General features: G+C 34.2%; 1 protein-coding gene across 1 annotated transcript; it reads right to left on the bottom strand.

Annotated features, from left to right (window-relative positions):
• Positions 1-24283: 24283 nt before the first annotated feature.
• Positions 24284-25807, bottom strand: LOC134259483 (fibroleukin-like). The gene is made up of 3 exons (XM_062742061.1): positions 25783-25807; positions 25342-25509; positions 24284-24833 (listed from the first exon to the last, which is right to left on the bottom strand). Exons 1-3 carry the CDS (start codon positions 25805-25807, stop codon positions 24577-24579), a joined length of 450 nt encoding a protein of 149 aa, XP_062598045.1. The 3' UTR covers positions 24284-24576.
• Between the last annotated feature and the right edge of the window lie 641 nt (positions 25808-26448).

The following is a 26448-nucleotide window of genomic DNA, read 5'->3' as shown; positions in this document are numbered from 1 at the left end:
TGATATATAACTTATATACCTGACTCAAAAGTATGTATTGAAAAAATAACGCTCAGTACTGTACCTTTTATAGCAGAACGTCGAGATTTTACGAAGAATTTTGACGCCACGTCATACGTTTAACGTGTAGTGAGCGTTATCTGAAAATCCTAACTTACTCGCTAATACACAATTTATTTTAGTTATAAATTTAAGATATTAAGTTGTTGATTTATTAATACGTCATTGTTGTTTTGTTATTGCTTTTTTTTTAATTTATTTATTGTCATTTTTACTTACAATGTAATCAACCACGAAGGTGTCCCCGCTTTAGTTGATGAGAATTATTAAAAGTCCAACAGAGGAACGTGGAGAAAAAGAAATAATCTGTCTTTTCTCTTTGATATTTGCTTTCATTTTATTGCAGTAATCATACTGTTTAAATTAAAAAAAATATTTTTAGCTATTTCTCTTAAATAAATTAAGAAAAACCTCTACATCAGATCTAGTGAAAAAAAATGTACTGCTGAAAAAAAAATCGATGTTTCCCCGGCACCAAAAAGGTTCAATTCTCAAGAAGATGGTATGTAAGGTGCAAGAACAGGAAACTCGAATGTCAAGATATTATTAAGGTCTTCCGTTTCAACGGAAGACCTTCAACTGATTCTGTTGGTAAAGATTATTATTCTTTTTAAGGTCTTCCGTTTCCAACGGAAGACCTTCTACTGATTCAGATGATTAAGATTATTCTTATTATTCTTTTTTTTTCTAGACGCCAACTTTGACGCTTCATATCTTCCTCATTCATGAACGGATTTTGTTCAAATTTTCAGAGCATTTAGACTTTCTACAACCCTTTTAGAATACTGTTAAACAATTCGGACATTACCTTCTATTTAAGAGTTATTTCCTTTTGATTGAATTTTTCATACCTCTGTATTCCAGACAAAGGCTCAGAATAGGTAATAATTGGAGCACAAAACCCATTGAAATTGAAAAGAGGAAGCATTGAAGTTGTGTACATCGGTTTTTGTTTTTTGATTTTTGCATTAAAAATGGCGCTAAAGCGGGGTCAAAAGTTAGAACGCCGAAAACAGCAAAAAATTTGATATGTTTTCCTTTATATCTTGAAAACTAAAAATATTTTGTTAAGACATATAGAACAAAAGTTGTGCATAATTGCAGGTACATTCATATAATACCATTCAAAAGGGGCTGGTCCCTATAATTAGGGATTTAGGGAACTTGAAAGCTTTTGATTTATAACTCAAAAACGGTAAAAATTTCGATCTGGATCTTACAATCAAAATTGTTCTTTTACACCTTTTTGATCTGATGAAAATGTTATTTGCTCGATTATACCGGGGGTATTACGTAATACGAAGTAGAAAGAAGGCCAGGTAAATAGGTAACATTTTTCATTCGGAAAGGAAATCAGACCTCTTCATGTGTATAATTTACACAAACTTCCTATCAATAATATACCCTATGGTAATTACTGTAAATTTTCTTCTAAATAGGTCTTTATACATGCTTTACGGTTCACTGTTAAATTATTTATAACAATTAGTCTTTCTTTTTTGTTTATTATAAATTAGTTTTATAGTGAACACGTCTTTCTATGTTTATGATTATAACAATTATAAGTAATTTTACTTTATTCATCGAATAATTCACGATCATTTAGTTGTATACATTTGACGATCTCAACGTTCGCCTAGATGTTTGTAACAGTTATGTAATCCAACGCACCAATCTCACGCTGCCAATCGAAGTCACTAGAGTTTCAGCCACCTGTGGTCATAAACAAAGCAAGTGTCTGTGATCGTGTTAAAAAGCCATTGTGTACAAAGACCTATTAAATAATAGAAAATTGTGTTTTTAATTATATCGAATCAATAAGAATACTTCACCGATCTTACATTAACTCGTAATTCCTAACACTGGTGCATAAAATCATTTTGAATTTTGATCGCTTTCTTTGGCCTGTTGACGCAAAATTATTCTTCTATTCCGTGTTAATGTTTTTTATTAAAATTGTAATAGAAAAGGGGCTTCGGCAAATAATTATAATTAGTGATGGAAGTCTTAAGATAGGTAATGTACTATATGTACGTTTTTTTCACCATCACTCTTGTTTCTCCATTATTTTTTTTCACGTGCGTGACCACAGAGAGCCGCGGGCATGTCGGTGTTAAAAATGCATCGTGTACTCCAATAGTTATAATTGGAAATTGGCTTTGAAATTATGTCGCCCCTTTTATATTACCGAATAATGGGTATTTTTTTTTAAGGTTTATAAATCCGTAAAATTTAAACGCGTAAAATTTCACATAATTTATAAAACGGATCGTATAAATTTTTAACATGGTATGTGGAAAAGTAATGCTAATTGCCATTAAGCTCACTCCATGGAGGCTATATAATCATGATAATTAGTAGTGTACACTGTTAGTATTTTGAGCACTTTTAAGCCAATCATAAATTGGGATTATACAGGTAAATCTCAATTAACTTGTATATAAATTATACAAACATCGTCAATTAATTAATCAGTTAGACCTACCTGGTTACTCTTTTTTTTAAGTATTTTTTTTTCGAGACGAGTAACTTCTGATAATGAATTAATAATTACATATCTTCAAATTAAATGTATACCCGTGTTTTCAGTCTTGGACACTTTCTTTTGATTCATGTGCTTTGAATAAAACTTCGACTTCTCAATACGCTGTACATGAATACTTTCACTTCAGTTATGTTAGTTTGAGTTGTCTCTCTTTGTTTTTGGTAAATACCAGACGTGCACGAAGTGTAAAAAACATGAATAAATGAAGGGTACATTGCTCATGTATATAAAGGTAATTAAAAACAATTATATATTAATTCATTATGTAATTTGTTGCATTGTTTATATTGTTATATCAATTTAATAACGATCTCTCTCTGTCTTTCTTTCTCTCTCTCTTACATAGGGTTTTTGGACACATTATTTGTACGTTAATGAATTCAATATGTGATCTGGAATTTAACGTCTGATGTTTTTAATTTTTACGAACATATTCAATTCGTAAAAATTTAAATCACCCTTTTTGACCCAAATTCGTAAAAATAAACAGCAGTAAAAATTACTCGTTATATGGTATTTTATTTCACTCTATCTCATGCTTGTTTTAATCAATCGTATTCGCTTGTGCATTTATTAATTTCAAGTTTTATGCCTGATGGAATCAGGTGCTTTGGATCCTTTTCATGCCAGCACCTATCCCGACACAATACCTTGATTTATCCGTTCTCAACCATAGGATCGGTGTCCATGCATCATTTTACAAGTCTCCAAATTTTAAATAAAACATTCTCATTGAACCTTTGATGCTTTCCCATAAAAATGGCCGGGCATATATTGTTTGTTATGTATGTCTTCCATTTTTCCGTCTGTCCCTCCGTCCCACTTTGCGATTACCTCAGTTCAAAGCTCAATTTCAAAGAAACTATTCAATTTTTTATATTAAACGTCCTATGCTGATAAACATTGATGAGAGCTATATTTTCCTGCATCAAAATAATTATTATGACTTTGACCTTTCCTTTGAACTTAATCTCACCTTTTTTTAAATCTGTCTAAAGAGACCATTCGAGATAGTATCATCAAACTTCATGTGCCGATATGTACTGATATGTTCTGATACGTATGCTATAGGCTATACACGTTTGTAACTGCATCAACATTTTGTTTTACCTTCCTTTGACCTTAACCCATTTCCTGGTGATACATACTGATGTAAGCTGTTCATTAGTATTCTCTTTTTTACTTTGACCTTTCCTTTCACCTTGATTCTTACTTTACCTAATTCAGTTAGTATTTAGCTCAGTTTTGAAGAAAGCATTTATATTTTTACTCAACTTCATAAGCTGATACACACTTTTGAGAGCTTTCCAAACATTAGTGTAGAACAGATGATCTAGATAAATTCCTTCGATTCGATATATGTTCAGAAAAAAAATTGACAGAACATAACCAGTCTTTTGGACAAGTCAATGTTACTGACAGAGAAACTTTAAATTCTCAACCGTATTTGTACCAGTGAAACATTGCTGATATAATGCATCGTGGGGCATGACCTTGACTCAACTTCAAGGTCACTAAAGATAAGATGTTTTGGGTGCATGTATGGACTAAAAGAAACATACCTAAAAAACATACGTAAACTTTTTCAGTCGAAAACACACAGATTATGTATTTTAATTTATAAAAGAGTTTGTCATTGCTTGTCGCAAGGTCATTTAGAAAGTTTAAGGTCATGCACAGAGCATTCCTTTACAGTCTTTTTCCTAGCGAAACATTGTAAGTTGCTTCCTTAACAAGCCTTTAGGTTGTTTACTAACATAACTTTAGAATGGTTTGACCTAGACTCAAGGTTACGTCTTCCTTTCCGTAGCTCCAACAGAAGACCTATTCGTTGCTTTGCAACGAGCTCGGCTCTAGTTTTTTCTTCTACTTCCTAGACGCCAAATATGAAGCCTCATATCTCATTCATTTCTCAACTGATTTCGCTCAAATTTTCAGAGGTACTAGAAGTTACTTAATTCTATCAGAATGTTGTCTAAAATTTCAAAAAGTCACTTTCGGTTTTGAGTTATTTCCCTTTAAACGAAAATTTGTAGGCTTTCGTTTCCAGACAAAGGCTCAGAGACGGCTGAAGCTGGAGCAGAAATTCTACTGATTTAAGATAATAAAAGGATTGAAGTTGTGCACATCGGTTTTTGGTTTTCGATTTCACTATTCAAAATGGCTCTATATAGGGGTTAAATATTACAACGCCTGAAAGAGCGAAAATTTACACATATTTTGCTTTCTATCTTCTAAACTAAAAATATTTTGTTAAAATATATAGAACAAAATTTGTGCAGAATTGGAAGATCTTCCAAATGGTATCTCGAAAAAAGGGCTGACCCCTAAATTAAGGATCTAGAGGGGCCAAAAGTTTTTTTTCCAGATATCTCAAAAAGTATTGAGAATTTGTATTACGTCTAAGAAGCAAAGTTGTTCAAAATGTCAAGCTAAATCTATTGAACTCATCAAAATGCGTCTGGCACGTCACTTCCGGTCAAACCGAAAGTCGTCAAAAAATGCACATTTTGCCGTTCTTGACAAGTTTTTGGGTAACATATGTCACTGGAAGCATAAAAATTAATTTATCGTCCGTCAACATCACTTCTGGTCAAACCGGAAGTAGGCAAAAATAGCTTATTTTTAAGGGTTTGATGCAAAATTGAAAGAATAAAGTGACTGGAGAAGACTTAGCTCATGCTTTCTTTTGTTGACGTCACTTCCGGTCAGAACAGGACGGAAGACCTACTCTTTGCTTTGCAACGAGCTTTGCTCTAGTTTATATTATATAATTACTGGAACAGTAGTATAGAAGACTATGGTTGTATTTATTGTATAGGAAAACCCCCCATCTAATGGTCAATTTGGCTAATAAACTGATAAACTATACAGACATTAAATTATATAAATAGGAATGCTAGGGATGTCGATCCCGATTTTTAAAAAATATAAGCACAGTTAACTTTTTAGAATCAGAAAATGGGTACATGAAAACCTATTGTTCTCTGTGATATATCCATTTATATCCTGCTTGATGACAGAGGAATACTTAAAATTCAAATTAACCCCCCCCCATTCGAGTTTTATGAGTTCTTATCATTTATATATACCTTACACAAATATTTTTGTTTTAATACAACATGTAAAATAATATTGGATAAGACTGAAAATGAATTATCAGTAATTGTTTTGAGTCAAAAGTTATGCTGGGGGGGGGGGGGGGGGTATGAATCGGACTTTCAGTTCAGACTGAATAACATAACAGGCATTCTTTCAATTCGCTTAGAAAGTATTAAAAATCCGTTCGGAAATTATTATTGGGTAGTATTCAGCTGATTACTCTTCTCGTTTCACACTTGAAATACTTTCTATATTTTTATTCAAGTACGTGTAAAACCGTTCACGGTAGCTCATTCGGTAGAGCGCTCGCTCCGTGATCGGGAGGTCGTGGGTTCGTATCTCGGCCGCGACTGACCCAGTCGATAAAAATTGGTAGCAACTGTTCCTTCGTCATGCGCTCGGCACTTTGAAGTGAAAGTTGCGGGTCCTTCCGATGAGACCTTAAAAACAGAGGCCCCGTGTCAGCGGCAGGCTTTGGCACGATAAAGATCCCTCACTGCTCAATGGCCCTGAGTGCCAAGTAAAGGTCAAAATTTGAAGCCCTTCACCGGCAAACGGTGACGTCTCCATATGAGTGAAAAATTCTCGAGAGGGACGTTAAACAATATACAATCAATCAAGTACGTGTATATAAGAGTCATTTGTATGTATAGGTTTACATATTCAATACATGTTGACAATTATGTCGGATAAGTATAATCGCTCGTGGATTATTTTTCAGAATCCTCACCTTCTAGCAGCCGATGACAAAATTAATATTTATTCCAAATTCCAAATGTTTTTATTTTAAGTTTTTGCCTATTAATATTAGTATCAAAATATGTTTAAGTTGCTACAGTGTAGTATCACTTTCCGTTCTTTTCAATTCTCGCCAATTTACTTGCTTGGTAGAGAACGTAGCTATAGCTTTCTTATGTCTTTACTTATCTGACAATTGAACGTGATATATGTATGATTTTTGCAATCTACAAAACGAATCTAATGGGCTAATTTACAATACAATACAGGCTGGTATTTCCTGTATGTTAAGGATATACCGAACATTCAAAATCAATATATTGGTCCATGAAAAGTAATTTTAGTCATTCTTCACAGAAATTATTATTATTTAAGTAAGCAATAAACAAAAAGGGAAAAACATAAAAACAAAAAACACCAACAACCTGCAATCCCCTATTCCTCGCGGGAAACACGGGTCTTTCATTAGTTGGCCCATGACAACCCCTCTCCCATGAATAGATATTTCCGTTTCCGAGAGCGTTGCAGTGACGTAGCATCATTTTTAAGCGTGAGGGAGGGGGGCTGCGAAAGAGAAAAAATTAACCAACCGGAAAAGAGTTGACAAGCAAAAATAAATATATAAATAATAGTAAACCAAAAAGGGGGAAAATTGCCCAAACTCGAAAGTCATATTTCGTGAGGGGGGGGGGGGGTAGGATTCTTCTCACATTTCTTGTATTCAAAAATTTATGAAATTTTCACAGAATCAAGAGGACAATATCACTAAGTGATAGTGTCAGTGAGATTAAATTTGACCATTTCATATAAGAGGCAAGGTCAGGTCAAGATCATTACCTTTTTCTTGGACATTAAGAATGAAAAATTACTGTTTCTAATCATGCCATCCCTACTTGTAATTCAAAAGACTGAATGTTTTTCTTTTTGCATAAAAAGATACTACCATATGGGGCCTATAAGATGATATTACCAAACTGACATGGATAATTTAAATAAAATGGATATTTGCTAATCCGAATTTCCTCTACTTTTCTTAATTTTTTTGGATTTATTAGTTATTTTTATATGCTTCCTATATTTAACTTTTTCCAATTTTCACATATAGTAAAGCTGTCGCATAAAGGTATAAAATGATACAAAAACCAAAAGCTTTGATCGTTTAATAAGAGAGAAATAACACTTTTTACGGATTTTTGGCTCAAATCTGATTTGAAGCATTTAAAAGCCAACATAGTTCTAGTATGTGTGAAAAATCTTACTTATTTGATATTTTTTGAAACTTTAGTGTCTTATTATTAATTAAACTTACATTTGAAAATTTTGTCTAGACTTTGATTGCGTAAAAATTATAACTTAATTCAATGTACTATAATAAATTTGAGAGGCAGAAAAAAAGATATTTTCATACGCCACCATTTCGCCAAAAATATAGTCCCTGCTAGTTTTCAAACACAGATCACTATTTCTATTTAAAGTTGTATAATTGTGATGAGGAAAGAAAAATATGGTCTTTTAAATCTCTTACATCTAAATATGTAAGCCATATCAACAAATGTACTTTGAATATTCCATCTAGTCACAAACTAGAGAAAAATCCTACCTTAAGTACCTTTTTTTCATAAATTTTATACTACATGTACTTTACCTTTACCCTTATCTTAGTGTACTGTAACAAAAAGGGGGGGGGGGGCAATCGGCCGTTCAAAGAACATTTCTATTAGTAAAATGTTTGGAAGAAAAGCCCCCACCCACCCCAGCCATGTTGCTACGTGCCTATGTTGAACTTATTTTGAAAGAGTCGCTAGCGTTTTCTTTAGCAGTAGTAGACTGGCTTTTCTTATTGTACAAATGTAATTTCTTGTATTTCCGAATATACGCCGCGCAGTATTGTTACAATGTAAGGATTGAAAAAGGGGGCGAGGCCTAAGAACAAAGTACGTTTTGTGGCGAATTTCGCCGATTCTAAAAAAATATTGATATTTATTATACGTAAAATTTAGAATTTTATCTTTCTAATAATGTATAATTTACTGATATCTGACCACGTGGCATGTACTGGACATTATTTTAAAAGGTGAGATTTTATTACCGTAACGTTAGTTCCGACGTCGACGTCCGTTAATCTGGACGACGTCAATGACGTTATATCTCATTTGCCTCATATAAAAACCAAACATATAAACAATTGAAGATTTTTTTGTACATACAAGTATATAGAAAAAGAAAAGAACATGCAATAGAGTTTATACATGAAATAGTTTTTTTTTCACTTTGAAATATGCCAAATTTTTATAGAATTTACTGCAGGCAATGTAATGCAACTCAAACTATTTCAACTAGTCTCGCTATTCTTTTCCTCAATCATGTCGCCGTATACTAATGTACTTCTTGTACCGATATACCTTTGACATAAAAAATATTTTCCCCCTGAAAATCCTAGTTAAAATAATTTTCCACTCGATATAGTTTTCTCATTTCAGAGGATAAAATCTATTCGTATGAACAACTGATATGCATATTTACGTTATCATTTCCCCCCTTCTGCTGATTAGGTAAAAAAACGAAAATTCAAAGTGAGGAAAATGTAGAGGATATTTAATAATGACATATGCAATTCTTAAAATCAATTCATGTTTATAAAAAGGAACTTTTATCACAGAAAATATAAATAACAAAACTTCAAAGCAGTCAACATTCATTCCTCCGTCGGACTCTCAGCACCACTGTCCGATTCATCAACAACACGTGCAGCGTCTTCAAGGTGATCCGCCCAGTTTCGAATGCCTTTCAAAGGTTTAGACTGGTGACGCGCAAAGGAAAGATACCAAAGCACGCTGGTAATGTGTGCACAACACCCTACAACACGGGACCCAGCCTTACATTTACAGTACCACGACACAATGACTCCTTCACTGTGGCGAATCCAACAAAGGTATTTTTTGGCCGACACGTGACGACTTTGTATTTTTGCCCTGGCCATCTTGACCTGCTAGGTTTCTAATGTGATATTTCGAATCTCATCTTCCGACAGAATAGGGAAATCTAAGGCAACACCATCTGCATCAATGGTTTTCCATTGGGAAGGCCTCCTGTCCCAACCCTCGCTTTCCACGAGCTCTCTGAGCTCATTTCCCTTCTGTGACAAATGACGCATTTTCAATGCGATTGCTTGGTCGTCGTCGGTTCCAGAACTCAGTGGAGGACAATATCTGTTAGAAATTGCAGTTACCATACGCACGTAATCTGCTATGAATGGAATCTGATTATTGGATACTGTGCGGTCAAGGTATTTCCAACGCTTTATTCGTCCTTTGGCGGACTCCACAACCCAACGCACCTTAAAAGATATGAACAATTTTTTTTTGCAAAAAGAATACCACATCAGAAATAAAAACTTAGATTGACTTTCAGATATAAATACTAAACGTATAATCTAATCAAAAAGATACCTTCGTAATCAATCTGGAACTGTTTGACTCCTCAGTGGAGTGTTGTTTTGCTCATTTCAGAAAACTTGGCATCTCCATCCTAATTCCGATGTCCTGCAGAATGTCCGCGCTGTCTCTGAAGCCACGGTCGACTTTAAATGTGTCTCCGTCCTGTAACCAATTTCTCATCTCTTCAGCTTTTCTTTCTATCATGTGGGTCAGAATACCTGCGTCATTGTTTTTGGAATCCGCCAGATATGGTCCTAGGACGGACACAATGTATCCGGATGTCGTGACAACCATCATGGGCTTTACCAGAGGGCGATGCTTATGTAGGCTATAGGAACGTCTGGAAAAGGTGAAATTGATAGACTTCTGCATGTAAGTTCCGTCCAACACTATATAGCTAGCAAGACTGGGGTTTCTGACATACTAGGGGAAAACAATTCCTGTGCTAGAGGCCTCGTATGCTTTTGTATGACGTCGTCTCGAGAAATATGGCCAAATCCCAGGTTTTGTGGCACAAAGTCCTTCATGAGGGAGCGTCTCGCTGAGGAAACGGCTCTGCGTACCTTAAAAAAATAGAAAGATTTATTCACGGAACTTGTTTTTAATTAAACTTTTAAAATGTTTAAAAAAATATTATCTTCTCACAAGAGCAATTAAACACCAATGATCAGTGTTAAAGCGTCAATTTAGCGTACCTGCCACTTTTTCATATTGAAAAGGGTAGCCAGCATTTTGTTGTCTAGAGCACATTGCAGTTTCATCAGCAAAATTGCAACACAGGTGCGGATGCTTCTGGATTTGGATGTCTTGATATCCTCCACATTAACCATCAGATCATCAAACTGCGTCCGTGTGAGTCCTGTCAGGTTGCGATAATCCTCGTCAGAAAGAGAGGTCTCGCTATCGAAATCCAGACGAGTGGATGCATTTTTCTTCGCATAGTTTCTTAAACTGTCAAGAAGATTCCTCAAGTTATCATTACTGAGTGAGGTACATTTTCCAACTCTCTCGGAAACTCCGTAGCTCAACGCCTCTGATGTCAAGTGTCCGCCATAAATATGAGAAGGACAACATCTGGAACCCTCTTTCATGAACACACCAAGTTGTACAAACATCTCAAGCCGGGCCTGTTCTGGAATGACAACAAGTTTACGTGGTTTCTTTCACATATTCCACAAGCGTCATGTCGATATCCAGTGGACAGAATGGGTAGTCATACAGGATCAGGTGGAGCAGCATTTTCCTTGTCTTCAATATTATGGACGTCTGGTATATTGGAGCCTTGTTTGAGGGAGAAGTAGTAGAGTTGCCTGCATTTGTTACACACTACGTCATTCTCGCTCAAGTCTTTCACAAATCTCTTTGACAAAAATTTTCGAAGAGCCTGATTTCCATAAAGCGGTCTTCGTTCACTGGTCTTGATGCGCTTACAGCAGGCTATACACGAATATGGCTTATACTTGGAGGTGGATGACATTTTACGGAACCTAGAAAAATAATTTTCAAAGGTTTTATTATTCAGTACGTTTGCTTGTTTGTTTTCCTCAATATATAACGTAATAATCAATAAAGTCTTTGTTGAAACAAGCAAAATTAATAAGTTAAGCTGCATATTGTTTAACTTTCCACTCCGCGATTTAAAAATGTGTCATAAAGATGAGGGCAAAAGCAGGAAATGTCTGATATATTTGATATTTATTTACCTATCTCAAAAGTTAAAGAATTTCAAAAATATACATCGATCAGTTCCGTATTTTTCTACATTCCCGTATAATAAACATGCGTATAAATGAGTATTTTCTATAAAGACATTTTGTTAGTTTCTTATAGATGTACTTATGATTTGGGCATTGTTTAAATATTTAAATTGATGTACTGGGAATTTATAATTGAAAAGTAATTGCGTTATTTGATCTTTGGAACGTGTTTGCAATTTCTCAACCTTGACATCTCTCTCCATCCCACGGTATCAAGGCTATTAGCTCATAATTGTTATCAGGTTTTGGTCAGATCTTAGATTGGTGATATTTTGAATTTGTTTCGCTTACTTTAATTGTTACCTGTGTTATTAATTAATGTCATTGAGCTCTACCCAATTTTACTACAGTCTTTAAGCTTGTTTCATTGGTTCATTTATGAAATGTTGGGGGATTTGTCAAAGATGAGACGTGCGTAAGTTTGTCTGTAATTAAAAGCCATTCTCTGTAACCACTTAAACTTCGTTGCCACGCATGGTCACCGATTTTGATGAAACTTCACCCATGCTTAGTACTTGACACCAGAAATAAATATCAAACAAAATTTCGTTGCTATGTGTCTCGGTTGCTACGGCAACAGTCGGAAAAGTTTGAAAAATCGAGATTTTCAGCCACTTTAAATCTTGACTGTGGCATAATAAAAACTAGAGAAAGCAAACAAACCATTTTCACAAAAACATGACACCTTGATGTCACTTATACTGTAAAGAAACTGTTTAGAATATATCTCTAAGTAAGTGGTAACCAAGGGTACATTTGGAATACATTTAAAATGCTGAAATATGCTGAAAAACACTCCGTATTCACTAATGGTAGGTGTTACATGCTCAAACTCAAGCAACAACTTAAGAAAAACAATGAAAATGTTTGACCTTAAGTATATAAGTATAAGCAATATTATTCTATGAATAACTTTTATGGTTGCCATGGTAACACAGTGTAACCATGCAAAACCAGTAACTAAGATTGGGTTAATGCTACTGTCTTGAGGAAAAACATCAAAATTCAAGACTGGCAAATATGCATCCTTAGGACCTTGCAACACCAAACCATAAGAAAAATTGGGTATAATTGCTACTTTGCAGTGTTACCATGGAAACAAAGTACCAGTGCTTAAAAGTGAATTCTTTTTCGCTGCGGCAGGGGATGCTCACTCCTCCATGGCACCTGATCCCACCTCTGATGTTTCGGAGGTCCGTGTTTGCTCTGCTCTTGTTTTGTATATTTGTTAATGGACGTTGAGATTGAATACTGTTCGTTATTTCCATATCCTTCTTTAACCACCGAACATGTAACTCTGCTGGTGGACAATTTGTCCCCGAGGATACTTGTCGTTCGGTACTTATTCATGCATGAGTACACATAATAACGAAATGATACTGGCAGGTGCGTCGCCCAGTATAAAAAGGCGTCACTCCTTTGAGTCTATAAGGGACACAGACTCAAGGAGTTCATTTGGTGCCCCTCGGATTATCCTCAGGGATATTAAACATATGTCATATGTACAGTCTTCAGATTCCCAGTTTTGGTATAGAACCAATACATCATATACCGAATTGAAAGAGTGTAAAGTTTCTATTACAAATATATTGGATGATTCCTTTTCCGATCCAATGTCTTCGGCTTCAAAATGTTCTGTGCGAAACTGTAAAACCTGTGACATTTTGATAACTGACACTTCTTTCATCAGTAATCTTACTGTACAGAGCTTCTATACCAAAACTTGGGAAAATCTGAACTGCAAATCTTCTAATGTTGTCTATGGAATAGAATGTAATCTGTGTGGACTTATTTATGTCGGTGAAACCAAGGGATCGCTTAACAAAAGAATATCAGGTCATCGATTTCAAATAAATCATGGTGGTCAGCAGCTTTTATATAAACATTTTAATTCACCTGATCATTCTATTTTATCAATGAAAGTTAGAATTCTGGAAAAGATTTATCACCACACAAATAGTCCGTCGTTGAGTACATCTTTCCGTAGACAACGTGAAGAATTTTGGATTAGGAAACTAGGGACAGCCTTTCCCTATGGATGTAATGACAATGTCGATAGTGTTGGAAATCTTACAAGCCCGCAGTGTAATAATGTAAATGTGATGGGACTTTTTAACAATACTCAGAGACTTAAGCGTAGTCACGGACATCGTTTGTACAATAAACCTGCAATACACGACGTCTCTTTTGATTCATTACTACCTTATGTAAATCAACAGTTAGGTCTACATCATATTCGAACCAAACTTTACTCTGTCCCTTTGAAACTTTTAAATAGTCTTCTTGAAAAGACCAAGGAACATCCAAATTTAGATTCCTCGACACCTGAATATAGGCTCGGTTCTGTGATTATGGATATTGCACATCATACGCTTTTTAAACCCACACGTTTCACGGAAGAAAATGCAGCTAAAACAATCCGTCTTTTCCTTAAACTTCAAAATGCCAATAAAGGAATTGACGCGGTTAATATAAGTAATATTCATAATCACAAAAGGGTTCAGTCTTGTATTCCACCATATTTCAAGTTAAAGACTATCCCTTGTTTTTCCTGCAAGTGTACATCGACTATTGCTTCCAAACTTTTTAATTACAAAAAAACTTTACATGGCCTGGATACCGAGTATCTGAAACATAATCCTTCATCATGTTTATGTTCTTATTCGCCCTGTAACTATAGTCCTGCTGGACACGTTATTACAGGTGACGTAAATATAGTTAAAAATGAGGACCTTAGATCACTTATTTTAGAGGTCCTGAATATAGGGAAACACGATCCTTCAACTGGCGACGGAATTTCATAAATATTATGGATTCTGTTGAAAATTACGACAGACGATGGGCTAGATATGAAAAAGAAGACATTGACACCTTGTCAGAATGGATTAAATGTATCAGATCCATGTTAAAGTCACGTATCAAAAGATTGAGGGGCAAAATGAAAACCATTTATCCTTCTGTGTTCAATAAACCAGAAGTGAAAAAAGAATTAGATAGATTACACGATCAGTACGTACTGGTTCCTGCCGACAAAGCAGGTAACAACATTGTCTTCGTTTGTAAGGCTCATTATATCAGTTGCATTCTAGAAGAACTTTGATTTCATTCCACAAATGGTAATCCTACTTATACTTCTCTTTCTAAGGAAGAGATTCTTTAAAATCATATGTCAGTTTTGAATATCTTTAATATTCAACAGAGCTAAAATAAATTTGAACTACCCTTTTTACTACTATATATTGGATTCCGAAACTTCATAAGAATCCTTACAAAAAAAGATACATTGCAGGTTCCAGTAAATGTTCAACCAAGCCTCTTTCGTTACTTCTCACTAAAATATTGACAGTAGTGAAGGAAAAACTTCAAGAGTACTGTACAACTATATATTCAAGAAGTGGTGTAAATCAGATGTGGATACTTAAAAATTCTAAAGAACTTTTGGACAATTTTAAATCACATGAATTTACAAAAATCAACAGCATAAAAACTTAGCTTTTCAACTTTATACACAACAATTCCCCACGACAAATTAAAATCCAGGCTTTTTGATATCATTGACAGCTGCTTCTTCAACAAAAATGGAACTCGTAAGTTTACTTACCTCGTCATTGGTCATTTTAAAAATTATTTTGTTAAAACAGATTCTGATTGCACACATAAGTACTCTGAAGTTGACATCAAGAAATGCATGAGTTTCTGATTGACAATATCTATGTGGTTTTTGGAGACCGGTATTCCAACAATCTATTGGAATTCCCATGGGTACAAATTGCGCTCCGTTATTAGCAGACTTATTTTTATATTCATATGAAGCAGAATTTATGCAAAATCTTTTGCGTGAAAAGAAGAAAACACTTGCTGTTGCCTTCAACTCGACATATAGATATATCGACGACGTATTGTCAATCAATAATGATAATTTCCATTCCTACGTCGACACGATATATCCTGGTGAGCTTGAGATAAAAGATACCACAGAGTCCGACACTTCTGCTTCATACTTGGATATTTTACTTGAAAAAGACACTAATGGTAATCTAACAACCAAGCTATATTGTAAACGTGATGACTTTAACTTTTCTATAGTCAACTTCCCTTACTTATGCAGCAATATACCTTCATCACCTGCATACGGAGTATATATATCTCAGTTGATTCGATACGCAAGAGCATGCTTTACATATGAACAATTTCTTAAACGAGGTAAATTATTGACAAGCAAGTTGATGAAACAAGAATATCAACAGTCTCGTTTAAAGTCATCATTTCGTAAATTCTATGGTCGATACAATGACCTTGTCAGCAAATACAATTTATCATTGAATGAAATGCTGACTGACGTTTTTCATACCAATTGTTAGTCCATTATTTATACACTGAATTGACCACGGATTTTTTCCGTTATTTCCTGATTATGACAACGAGCACACGGCGGGTGTGACCGGTCGGCAGGGGATGCACACTCCTCCATGGCACCTGATCCCACCTCTGATGTTTCGGAGGTCCGTGTTTGCTCTGCTTTTGTTTTGTATATTTGTTTAATGGACGTTGAGATTGAATACTGTTCGTTATTTTCATATCCTGCATTAAGAATTAAATTGCCATTTAATCAAGAAACAAAAAAGGATATTATCTTTAAAATCTGAAGTTGAATATCATATATTTAAAATTTGATGAATGAAACACACAATTGCTATAGTTCATTTAGGGAAAATGTTCGATTTTGTGAACTTTATATCAATATAAGGATATAACCAAGCTAGGAAGGATAACTCTTTAATTTATAATTTAATTCAAAAAGTCCTTTCTCTCTAAAGCTTGAAATTGAAATTTTTTCATGCAACAATTTTCTTGTATGCCTCTACGTATGATTCAATGTTCTTTAAAGTTTTAACAAAGTTTATTAAAAAAGTTTCCATATATCCATGTACTTTAATATAAAAAAACACCTTGGGGGATGTCTTGAATATTTTTAGATGGTTAATACTTAAGGGGGCCGACTATAGTTTTATTGTGTGAAATTACAATAGCGATTTCTTCATTTTTATACCATATATAGTTTACATTAACTTCAGTGTACATGCAAAGTTTGGGGAAAGTAAAGTCTAAATAAGTGTAATTTATGGAATTTTCTCAAAATACAGGTACATTTACTATAGGATTGTATAGGAAAATGCCAATTTTTAGCACTTTAGACCAAATTATACAAATACTACAGTAGACATTTTGTTCAAACTATAATATTTGATGAGTAATACTATATTATACAATATATGTAAGAAACACAAAATTCTACCGTCTTGTTACCAGAGGGGGCATCTCAAAATGCAAAAAATTAGCAAAAATTACTATTTTTATAGAGCATTACTAAAAATGACGTACGCAATGGATTCACATGAAAACATAATAACAATATTGGAGATATTCTCAAATTTCTATGTTTTAAATTTCAAGAGCGTATGTTTATTAATTTTTCTTTAATTATATTTTTATTACCCCTTTCTTTAAGAGGTACAGATTATCATAACGTCAAAAACACACTGCAACGAGGTCAACCTACCTATCAATTGCAAAAGCGGTTTAAAAATCAGTTTTATCAAATTGTAATTATATTTTTATACCTATAATTTCTTACTTTTGTCTAATTTTCATAATTAAGCGAAAAAAGTTGCATGAAAACAGTAAATACGCTTCATTTTACTATGATGCGCGAATTATTGCGCAATGGAAACTATAGTCGGCCCCCTTAAGCATTATTTTTTAAAATTTCTTTTATAAGTATCTCATAACTGCATCAGTGTAACACCGGGTACTCAAATTTTTTGAACTCATGATCAGTCACAGTAACGATATTTTTCATATATTTTTTTAATCAATCCTTTTCTTACGCGGGGGAGGGGTTAAAAGGCCCCGCCTTGTGTACACATGTAATTTGTCTTTAAAAATCATCTTTCATTCTGTTTTTATGTCAGAATTTTTATAATTGAATCGCTATTAACTTCTAGCTACAAAAACTGAAGGGTTATGGTTATATGTTTTATTAATTAATCACAATTTAACAGATCCCGTAAAGTAAATGTTGAACAATAAACAGCCTTTTTCTGTGCAATTTAGGAGGATATTTCTCAACAGTCCAATATGGCAATAATAACAACCTTTTATTCACAATATTAAAAATGTTCTTATATCAACCTGTACATTTAATCAACTTACCTACCCTTTATTGGCCTCTCGTCTGGCTTCGAGTTTTGATCTTATTTCAGATGGCAGAAAATTTAAAACAAGCACTTTTATCTGTAGAAGACTTTTTATTAAAACGGGTTAGGAGGCGGGAAAATGTTTAGCTTGATAAAAAAAAATATTTATCAAATTAGGAAATGAAAAGTTGTTGATTGTCCAAAGCTGGAAAGAAGAGAAATATTTCCCTAAACACGTAAAGATCATGATCTGTAGCCACCAGTTGTAAAAAGTGTGTTTCTCCCTATTTCCCGAAAGACAATTCGGAAAATGACATTTATGTATCTTAATTCTAATTAGCAGAGAAAAAAATTAAACTTGAATTATATAAAAGAGCAAACTAGTTAAGCTGATTTTCAAAAAAAATTTATTAAAGGTAAAGTCAATAAATGACATGAAAATAAAGAAATTGCTCTTCTTTGAATTTGTTAAGAGAAAATGAAAATTGTGATATTTTCCCAATTTTAATCAATTGGCATGACCTTTTTCCTATATGTTAAAGTCCCGACCCTAAATTTTAAGACCTAAAAAACACTTGCTGGAATAAATGCCCGACGATATATCCATGCAATTTTGTTCAACAACAGCGCAGTTATCAACTTCTAAAGTCTCATACTTATAAAGTATGGCCACAACATCACCGCTGAACAGTTTGAAGTACCTACAGGCATCTTATCAGTATCTTATACAAGTAGGCCTGATTCGGTTCAAATTACAAGGATTTTGCCAGCAAAAATAGTATTTTAAAGACATTCCATCTATATATGACTTTTAGTACTGCAGCATCTTAGAACCATAATGAAATCTGACATTACACGGCCATTGTCAAATCTCTTGAAAAGAGCATTCTTACAAATCCATAACATAACATAACAATGTTCTGCCTTGGTCATCTTAATTGCCAAATTTAAACCCCGTCGAGCATGCATTGGATAAAATGGACAAGTGCAATCGCATAGACATCAGCATCCACAGACTCTCCATCAGCTGATCAATGCACCAAAGTCAATAAAAAAGAAGTTGTGAAAAGCTCGCAACACCCTCCTAGGCCAGATAACAAGATATATTTGCCCCCGAGGACCACTGACACTACCCCCCCCCCCTTTTTTTTAACATATTAACGGGGTCGAGTCTAATTCGAGTGCGCATGACTTTGCGCAGCTGTTAAATATCACAAGATGAAACACACCCTCTAATTAAATGTAGCTTAATCGTAGCTTAATGGTGGCTTATAGGTCCTTAATAATTATAGACCACCATTAAGTCACCATTAAGCTACCATTAAGCAACACTTACAAGTGCTTAATGTCTAAACTCCATTAAGCTACCATTAAGGACAAATGATAAAAACATTTTTTTTCTTTTGAAGAGACAACAGCATCTGCAGACTCTCCAACAGCTGACAAAAGCCAATAAAAATGAATTCAATTGCGAAAAGCTCGCAACACCCTCCTAGGTCAAATAAAAAGATATATTTGCTCCAGGGGACCACCGACACTACCCCTTTTGACATATTAACGAGGCCAAGTCTAATTCGAGCGCGCATGACTTTGCACAGCTGTTAAATATCATGCAGTCATTTGTACGACAGTACACCGTTGCCAAATATTTTGATTTTAATACAAAATTAACATTATCTGTAACCCATACTGGTCTGAAAATATGACTTTACGCAATAATTAGGAAATGTATGAATACAAATGTATTTTTCGAGGATGTATTCTGATATCAATGTAAAAAATGACCTACTTTTTTTTTTTACTCAAAATCAGCTTGAACCCCTGGTCATTCACATGTAAACAGACGTTGTTTGAAGAGAAGCGAAGAGATGCATAGTATTTGCAATATATTTCAACATTTTGAAGTTGATTTCTTACTCTAGATTGTAGGATTAAGTCTGTAATAATTCCTTTAGCGAAAAATTTATTTGAAATCGTCGACATCATCAACTGTACCGCCATGTTGTTCATGAATGTTTAAGAAGGTATGGTTGAACGAATTTTTCTTGGAAAATAAAATATACCTTCCAATTTTAAAAACAATTAAACTGCTAAATGTTGTTGGTGACTTACTAAGTTCATATGATCAAATTAGAGATCTTGTAAAGCTGGAATGAATGAGCAAATATGCATTGATCATAGGGTAAATTCCGGGGAAAATTTGTCCTACCGTTCCCCTTTAACAGTTAGTGTAGCACTTCAAAGGCCGAAGCTGATGTCAAGTAAAAAATACGGTCCATTTAGGAATTGATTTCAGAATATCTCAAGAAATATACGGAATTACGGAATGAAATTAGGTAGCAATGAAAATTGTTTTTATATAAATGAATTTGGATAGAAAGTAATTGTAAAGCATTTGATTTCAAAGAAATTTATTCTTAAAAGTAGATACACTTTGAAAAGAGTTCCATACCTTTATGTTTTTAACACTTCATTTTTTTTTCTAAGCGATCCAAAGGCATGTGGAATAATCTAGTCAATATAGTAAATGAAGGAGGAAAATAAACAAATTGCATCAGAAAATGTTGTGTATAAATCTGAATTAATCCACCGAAGTCCATGTTAAGGAATTTTATTGAAGTTTTAAATTAACGAAATTACAGTACGTTGTGATAGACTTTAATCTAGTACTTACTGGCAGAATATACACGAACATAAATGAATCAGAAAATTTGTTTGAATTAGGGAAAAAAAAGAAATGTTGCAGTTTGTTTCAGCTCAATATTTCTTCTTTACTGAAGTAGAATAGAAGAGTCTGAATTGATAGTTTGAAAAAAAAATACAAAACATTATACAGTTACTGACTGGGTATGGGGGCAACTTTTTCACCTTCAGGTCCAGCAAATAATATGTTGCCCGATTCTTAGTCTATAACTGTTTTGTTATACCCTTCAGTGCTCCTTTAAGATTTAATCAATACACACTGTATTATCCATTACTTTATATGGCAAATACTGGCTATATCAGTAAATACAAATAAAGAGTTGAGGAAGAACAAAATTAAATATTAATTTATTATTTCACAAAAATGATTTATCACAAAGCATACTCTACCCTTCTTTTTTGCTGGTACATGTAGCAACAACTCTTGCAGTACTTTACTTCGGATATTTCCGTGTCGCCGATATTGAACGATGATTAATTACTTGTGATGTAGAAGTGACGTAGCGGTCTAACAATACCTATGTTGGACTAGCAGGCCAGTCAACAGTGAAATTGTTAGACCGATGTAATAAACATTTCTTTTGTTTGACTTTTTATTAGTAAGAAATATACAGAAATCTATTTATAAGGGTGTAACAAAATGAGATAATAACCGTTGTTTTTTTAAAGTAATAAATTATTTGATTTTCTTTTTAGTTGCCCAGAGAAAAAAAAGAGTGGAAAACAATGGGCGAGGAATAAAGAGCAGTCTTCTGATAGACTGGTAAACAGTGGGCGAGGAATGAACAACAGTCTTCTGATAGAGTGGTAAGCAGTGGGTGAGAAATGAAGAACAGTCTTCTGATAGAGTAGTGAGCAAGGAATTAAGAGCAGTCTTCTGATAGATTGGTAAACAGTGGACGATGATTGAAGAGCGAGGAATGAAGAGCAGTCTCCTTGTAGAGTAATAAACAGTGGGCAAGGAATGAAGAGCAGTCTTCTGATAGAGTGGTAAACAGTGGGCGAGGAATAAAGAGCAATCTTTTAATAAAGTGGTAAACAGATATCGAGGAATGAAAAGCAGTCTTCTGATAGAGTGGTAAACAGTGGATGAGGAATGAAGAGCATTCTTATGATAGAGTGGTAAACAGTGGGCGAGGAATGAAGAGGAGTCTTATGATAGAGTGGTTAACAGTGGGCGAGGAATAAAGAGCAGTCTTCTGATAGAGTGGTAAACAGTGGGCGAGGAATGAAGAGGAGTCTTATAGAGTGGTAAACAGTGGGCGAGGAATGAAGAGCAGTCTTATGATAGAGTGGTAAACGGTGGGCGACGAATGAAGAGCAGTCTTCTGATAGAGTGGTAAACAGTGGGCGAGGAATGAAGAGCAGTCTTATGATAGAATGGTTAACAGTGGGCGAGGAATAAAGAGCAGTCTTCTGATAGAGTGGTAGACAGTGGGCGAGGAATGAAGAACAGTCTTCTGATAGAGTAGTAAACAGTGGGGGAGGAATGAAGAGCAGTCTTATGATAGAGTGGTAAACGGTGGGCGACGAATGAAGAGCAGTCTTCTGATAGAGTGGTAAACAGTGGGCGAGGAATGAAGAGCAGTCTTCTGATAGAGTGGTTAACAGTGGGCGAGGAATAAAGAGCAGTCTTCTGATAGAGTGGTAGACAGTGGGCGAGGAATGAAGAACAGTCTTCTGATAGAGTAGTAAACAGTGGGGGAGGAATGAAGAACAGTCTTCTGATAGAGTGGTAAACAGTGGGCGAGGAATGAAGAGGAGTCTTATGATAGAGTGGTAAACGGTGGGCGACGAATGAAGAGCAGTCTTCTGATAGAGTGGTAAACAGTGGGCGAGGAATGAAGAGCAGTCTTCTGATAGAGTGGTTAACAGTGGGCGAGGAATAAAGAGCAGTCTTCTGATAGAGTGGTAAACAGTGGGCGAGGAATGAAGAGGAGTCTTATAGAGTGGTAAACAGTGGGCGAGGAATGAAGAGCAGTCTTATGATAGAGTGGTAAACGGTGGGCGACGAATGAAGAGCAGTCTTCTGATAGAGTGGTAAACAGTGGGCGAGGAATGAAGAGCAGTCTTCTGATAGAGTGGTTAACAGTGGGCGAGGAATAAAGAGCAGTCTTCTGATAGAGTGGTAGACAGTGGGCGAGGAATGAAGAACAGTCTTCTGATAGAGTAGTAAACAGTGGGGGAGGAATGAAGAACAGTCTTCTGATAGAGTAGTAAACAGTGGGGGAGGAATGAAGAACAGTCTACTGATAGAATGGTAAACAGTGGGCAACGAATGAAGAGCAGTCTTCTGATATTGGCTGTAGTTTATGTGGCTACATTGATAATGCATTAAAATGTTTAAAATTCTGTGAAAGTTTGAAAAATTCACCAACATGAATTCTTAGAACGAAGTATACATAAAACAATATCATAAATTGAAGTTTAATTTCATATGCTCAATATCTTCCTCCTGTTCGAATTTTTATCGAAACACCTGTATTTTTTTCAATTAGATATTTAGATTATGGAGTAAAAATAAATAGTTAAATGGAATGGACGTATTTTTTTAACAAATCTTACAAAATTAGCATGACAATATTTTTTTTACAGTTATGGCTAGGGTTTCCATACTTCCATAGATATAAATATGTATATTTCATAAGACAAGACATTGATTTTTTTAAATTACATATTTGACCTTTTAATCTTTCCACTACTGTTTGGCTCACTTTAAAAAAAATGACTTTGGCCATAACCTTTTAATTTTGACAGGACCTTCGTTAAGATACCAACATGGTTGACCTATAAACCTGAACCTTGGCCTTATATACGTTAATCAACCTGTGAAAAACATAACCTTGGCAAAAAATGTCAATATTTCATATGTAGTTTTCTAATGACAAGGCATTCTCCTTGGTACCATTATTTTGACCCTTTGACCTTTGCTTTGTAGTTTGATCCATATTTAAAAAGTTTAATCTTGTAAATAACTTTAAATGGTTGCTGCTTTGGCTCTCACATTTCACAGAAGTAATCATTAGGTAAAGTCTTTGTATAAAAAGTTCTTTCATATCTTGAGATTGACTACATTTGAGAAACTTTAATCTTTAAAAAGCTGCTGCACGGGGACATCAAAGTTTCACAAACGCATCTTGTTTTTTTAAACATGGTCCTGCTTTAAGATTTCCATATATTTTAAGTCTTTGATAAGTAAATATATTTTTTGATGTTTAAGAACTTAAGCATTTTTTTTTTGAAAGATGTAGTCTCATAAATACAAAGGTGTAACGCGCGATGCATGATTTCTTTGCACACAGGATCCGCCGCAGTTATGAGCTCACATTTTTCACAAAAATGATTTAATGCTTATATCTATTCCCCTATATTCTTGTCTACAAATGTTAGTTGTGCATTATTCACAAAATGAAAAAAAGGTCATCAGGCTTTTTAGCATTTAGTGGCTCTTTTTTTCTGTGGTATTCTAGATATCGGAGAAATAATAAAAATAACATATAGAGCCTTAATATATTAAAGAAATTCCTTCTTTAGGATTGCCTGACTATATATTCACGCGGACAATCATTTTAAAATCCATGGCGTGCAACAGGAATAAGCATATGTTTCATTGTTATTTATTTACTGCATAATATCATAAGATTAATAAATAAATAAGATATAGTAAGATTAAAACAGAAACTTTATTATACAAAAAGAATAAATACAGTCGCTTTAATGAATAATAAGTTTTTACATTATGTTTAGAGTATAATAAGACTATATCAAGAAATAAATCACATAATAATATAAGACCAATCACAATATAACTTTGTATTATTACATCATTAACAGATCTAGAACAAAGACTAGAATTATAACACCATGATCTATTATATATAGATTTGAATTAGTATGTACATGCATGAGTGAAATATGTTACACTTTATGAACCTAAAAAAACCCCTCATAACTCACTGAATGTCCTAAACTCATTCAAGTCTAAAAAACAACATTAACAACAATAAACGAGTCATTAACACATCATGTTACGTTAATCAATTAGGTTTGATCATCATGAGAGTCTCCGTTATATCACTGCCATTCTTAAGTGGTGGATACCAGGGTTCTCTCCAGTATACCGGGGACCAGGGACCGTTGATGTAGGCGTCATGACACCAGTTAAACCACCAGCCTCCTCCTCCATAAAGAACAGCACAGTTAAAATCCCATCTGTCGGTATCTCTGTCCAGGGTGGAGAATGACATCCCAGACAGATCTCCGTCAGAACTCCCCGTGTCTAACATAGCGTCACCTACAGTAATCAAAGATAAAATATTACACGACCTTCTATATCTATTTTGTATAATGAACAGTATCAAGTAAAAAATATAACATGACTTTCTATATCAACTAAATCTATATGATATAATGAACATTATCAAGGATGAAATTTTACATGACTATCTATATTAAATCAAACCATTCCTATTTGTAAAATTTTATCTATATTTATTAAATATTACACTTTCATTTATATCAAAACAAATATAAATTTCAATTTATAACAATAAAAGATAAAGAAAACCCGAGACTATATTTTATATTATTTTATATTGTACAACCTTATAATTTTTAGTATTAATCTTATTGTAAAACATTGAAAATGATGCGTATTAATTATTTCAAACAAACACTCGTATTAAAACAACAGTTATAATGATCGCATATCATTAAATGACCTTTAACTATTTATTGAACAAGACTAATTAATCTCTCTCTATCTCTTTGATTGTCATTCTACATGTTTTACTTTTACCTACCCAGGGTCCCGGTAGCTGGTCCTCCAAGATAAAGTCTGTATTTGTTGGTTTCGTCACCAACAGAGAACTGGTTGTATAATTCATAGAGTTTTGTACCATTTGTCAGTGTGATTGAGACGTAGAGGGGGGAGTTCCTCCCCTTGGTAAGTTGATGTATAACGTCATTTCCTGTATAATTATTCACCCAGTTAATTCCCCTTTTTCTTTTCAAATAAATGTCAGTCTATATATTTTTTGATTCTCGATTGCAATTATCTCATGCACCAAAAGGAATCAATTAATAAATTTTAAAAAAGAAGATCTAACTACAGGATAAAAGATAATTATGCCTTCTTAACAAGTGTAACCATTTATTATAATCTTTATTTCAAATTAGGAATAAGAGAAATTATATGTTAACGAAGTACTTATTCGATAAGAAATGATGAAATTAACACATACCAATCCAATTAGGAGTCCTCCACATTTCCGAATCCGTTTTTGTACTCCACCCACGTTCTATTAAAACTGACAGATCCGCTCCGCCGTTGCTGGATAACCTACAAATTACGTTATTGATTTATCTCGTGTCATTCATAACTGAAGGTGTTCAACTACAAGATGAAATGTATAATTTTTAAATAAAAGAGAGAGAGGGAGAAGGAGAGTGGGGGAACTGTAGAACAAATATCTCGCCAGAAACTCAAATAAAAACCCATCTCAGCTAGTATCTATCATGACGACAAATACTGATTGACGTTTAATAGTTCTTATTTTTTATTTACCATTATTTGCATTGCAAAAGTGAGATCGTCTAAGTTTTATGGCCCCTAAGCCTGGTGTTAAGGCAGGGCTCTGTTGATTATATATATAGAAAATACATTAAATCTTTGAAAATCTCCTCTGCTCCTGGGTATTTAATAAACTAACCAAGATATAGTCAAATTTAATAAGGCTGCCCCTTCCATAATTGTAAATTTCATGACCCCAGGGTCAGGGGTTCTGGTGTTAGATTTGGGCTCTACTGATTTTATAGTGAAAATGCATACATTCTTTAAAAACCTTCTATGCTCCTCGGTATTAAATGAATGAAATATGTACATATTTATTTGGAGGAAGGATGTCTCT

The sequence above is a fragment of the Saccostrea cucullata genome, unplaced genomic scaffold (genome assembly GCF_032062105.1).
Source record: "Saccostrea cucullata isolate Sc308-1 unplaced genomic scaffold, CSIRO_AGI_Scuc_v1 ctg1576, whole genome shotgun sequence".
NCBI classification, from domain to species: domain Eukaryota; kingdom Metazoa; phylum Mollusca; class Bivalvia; order Ostreida; family Ostreidae; genus Saccostrea; species Saccostrea cuccullata.
The sequence above is the reverse complement of the archived record's forward strand: the minus strand, read 5'-3'. Positions and strand labels throughout refer to the sequence as shown.

Coding starts and splice junctions, on each gene's coding strand:
- LOC134259483 (XM_062742061.1), bottom strand. CDS start 25,807: ATGTGGAGGACTCCTAATTGGATTG. Junction 25,510..25,782: donor GAGGACTCCTAATTGGATTG/GTATGTGTTAAT, acceptor ATAATTATACAG/GAAATGACGTTATACATCAA. Junction 24,834..25,341: donor ACCAGCTACCGGGACCCTGG/GTAGGTAAAAGT, acceptor TGATTACTGTAG/GTGACGCTATGTTAGACACG.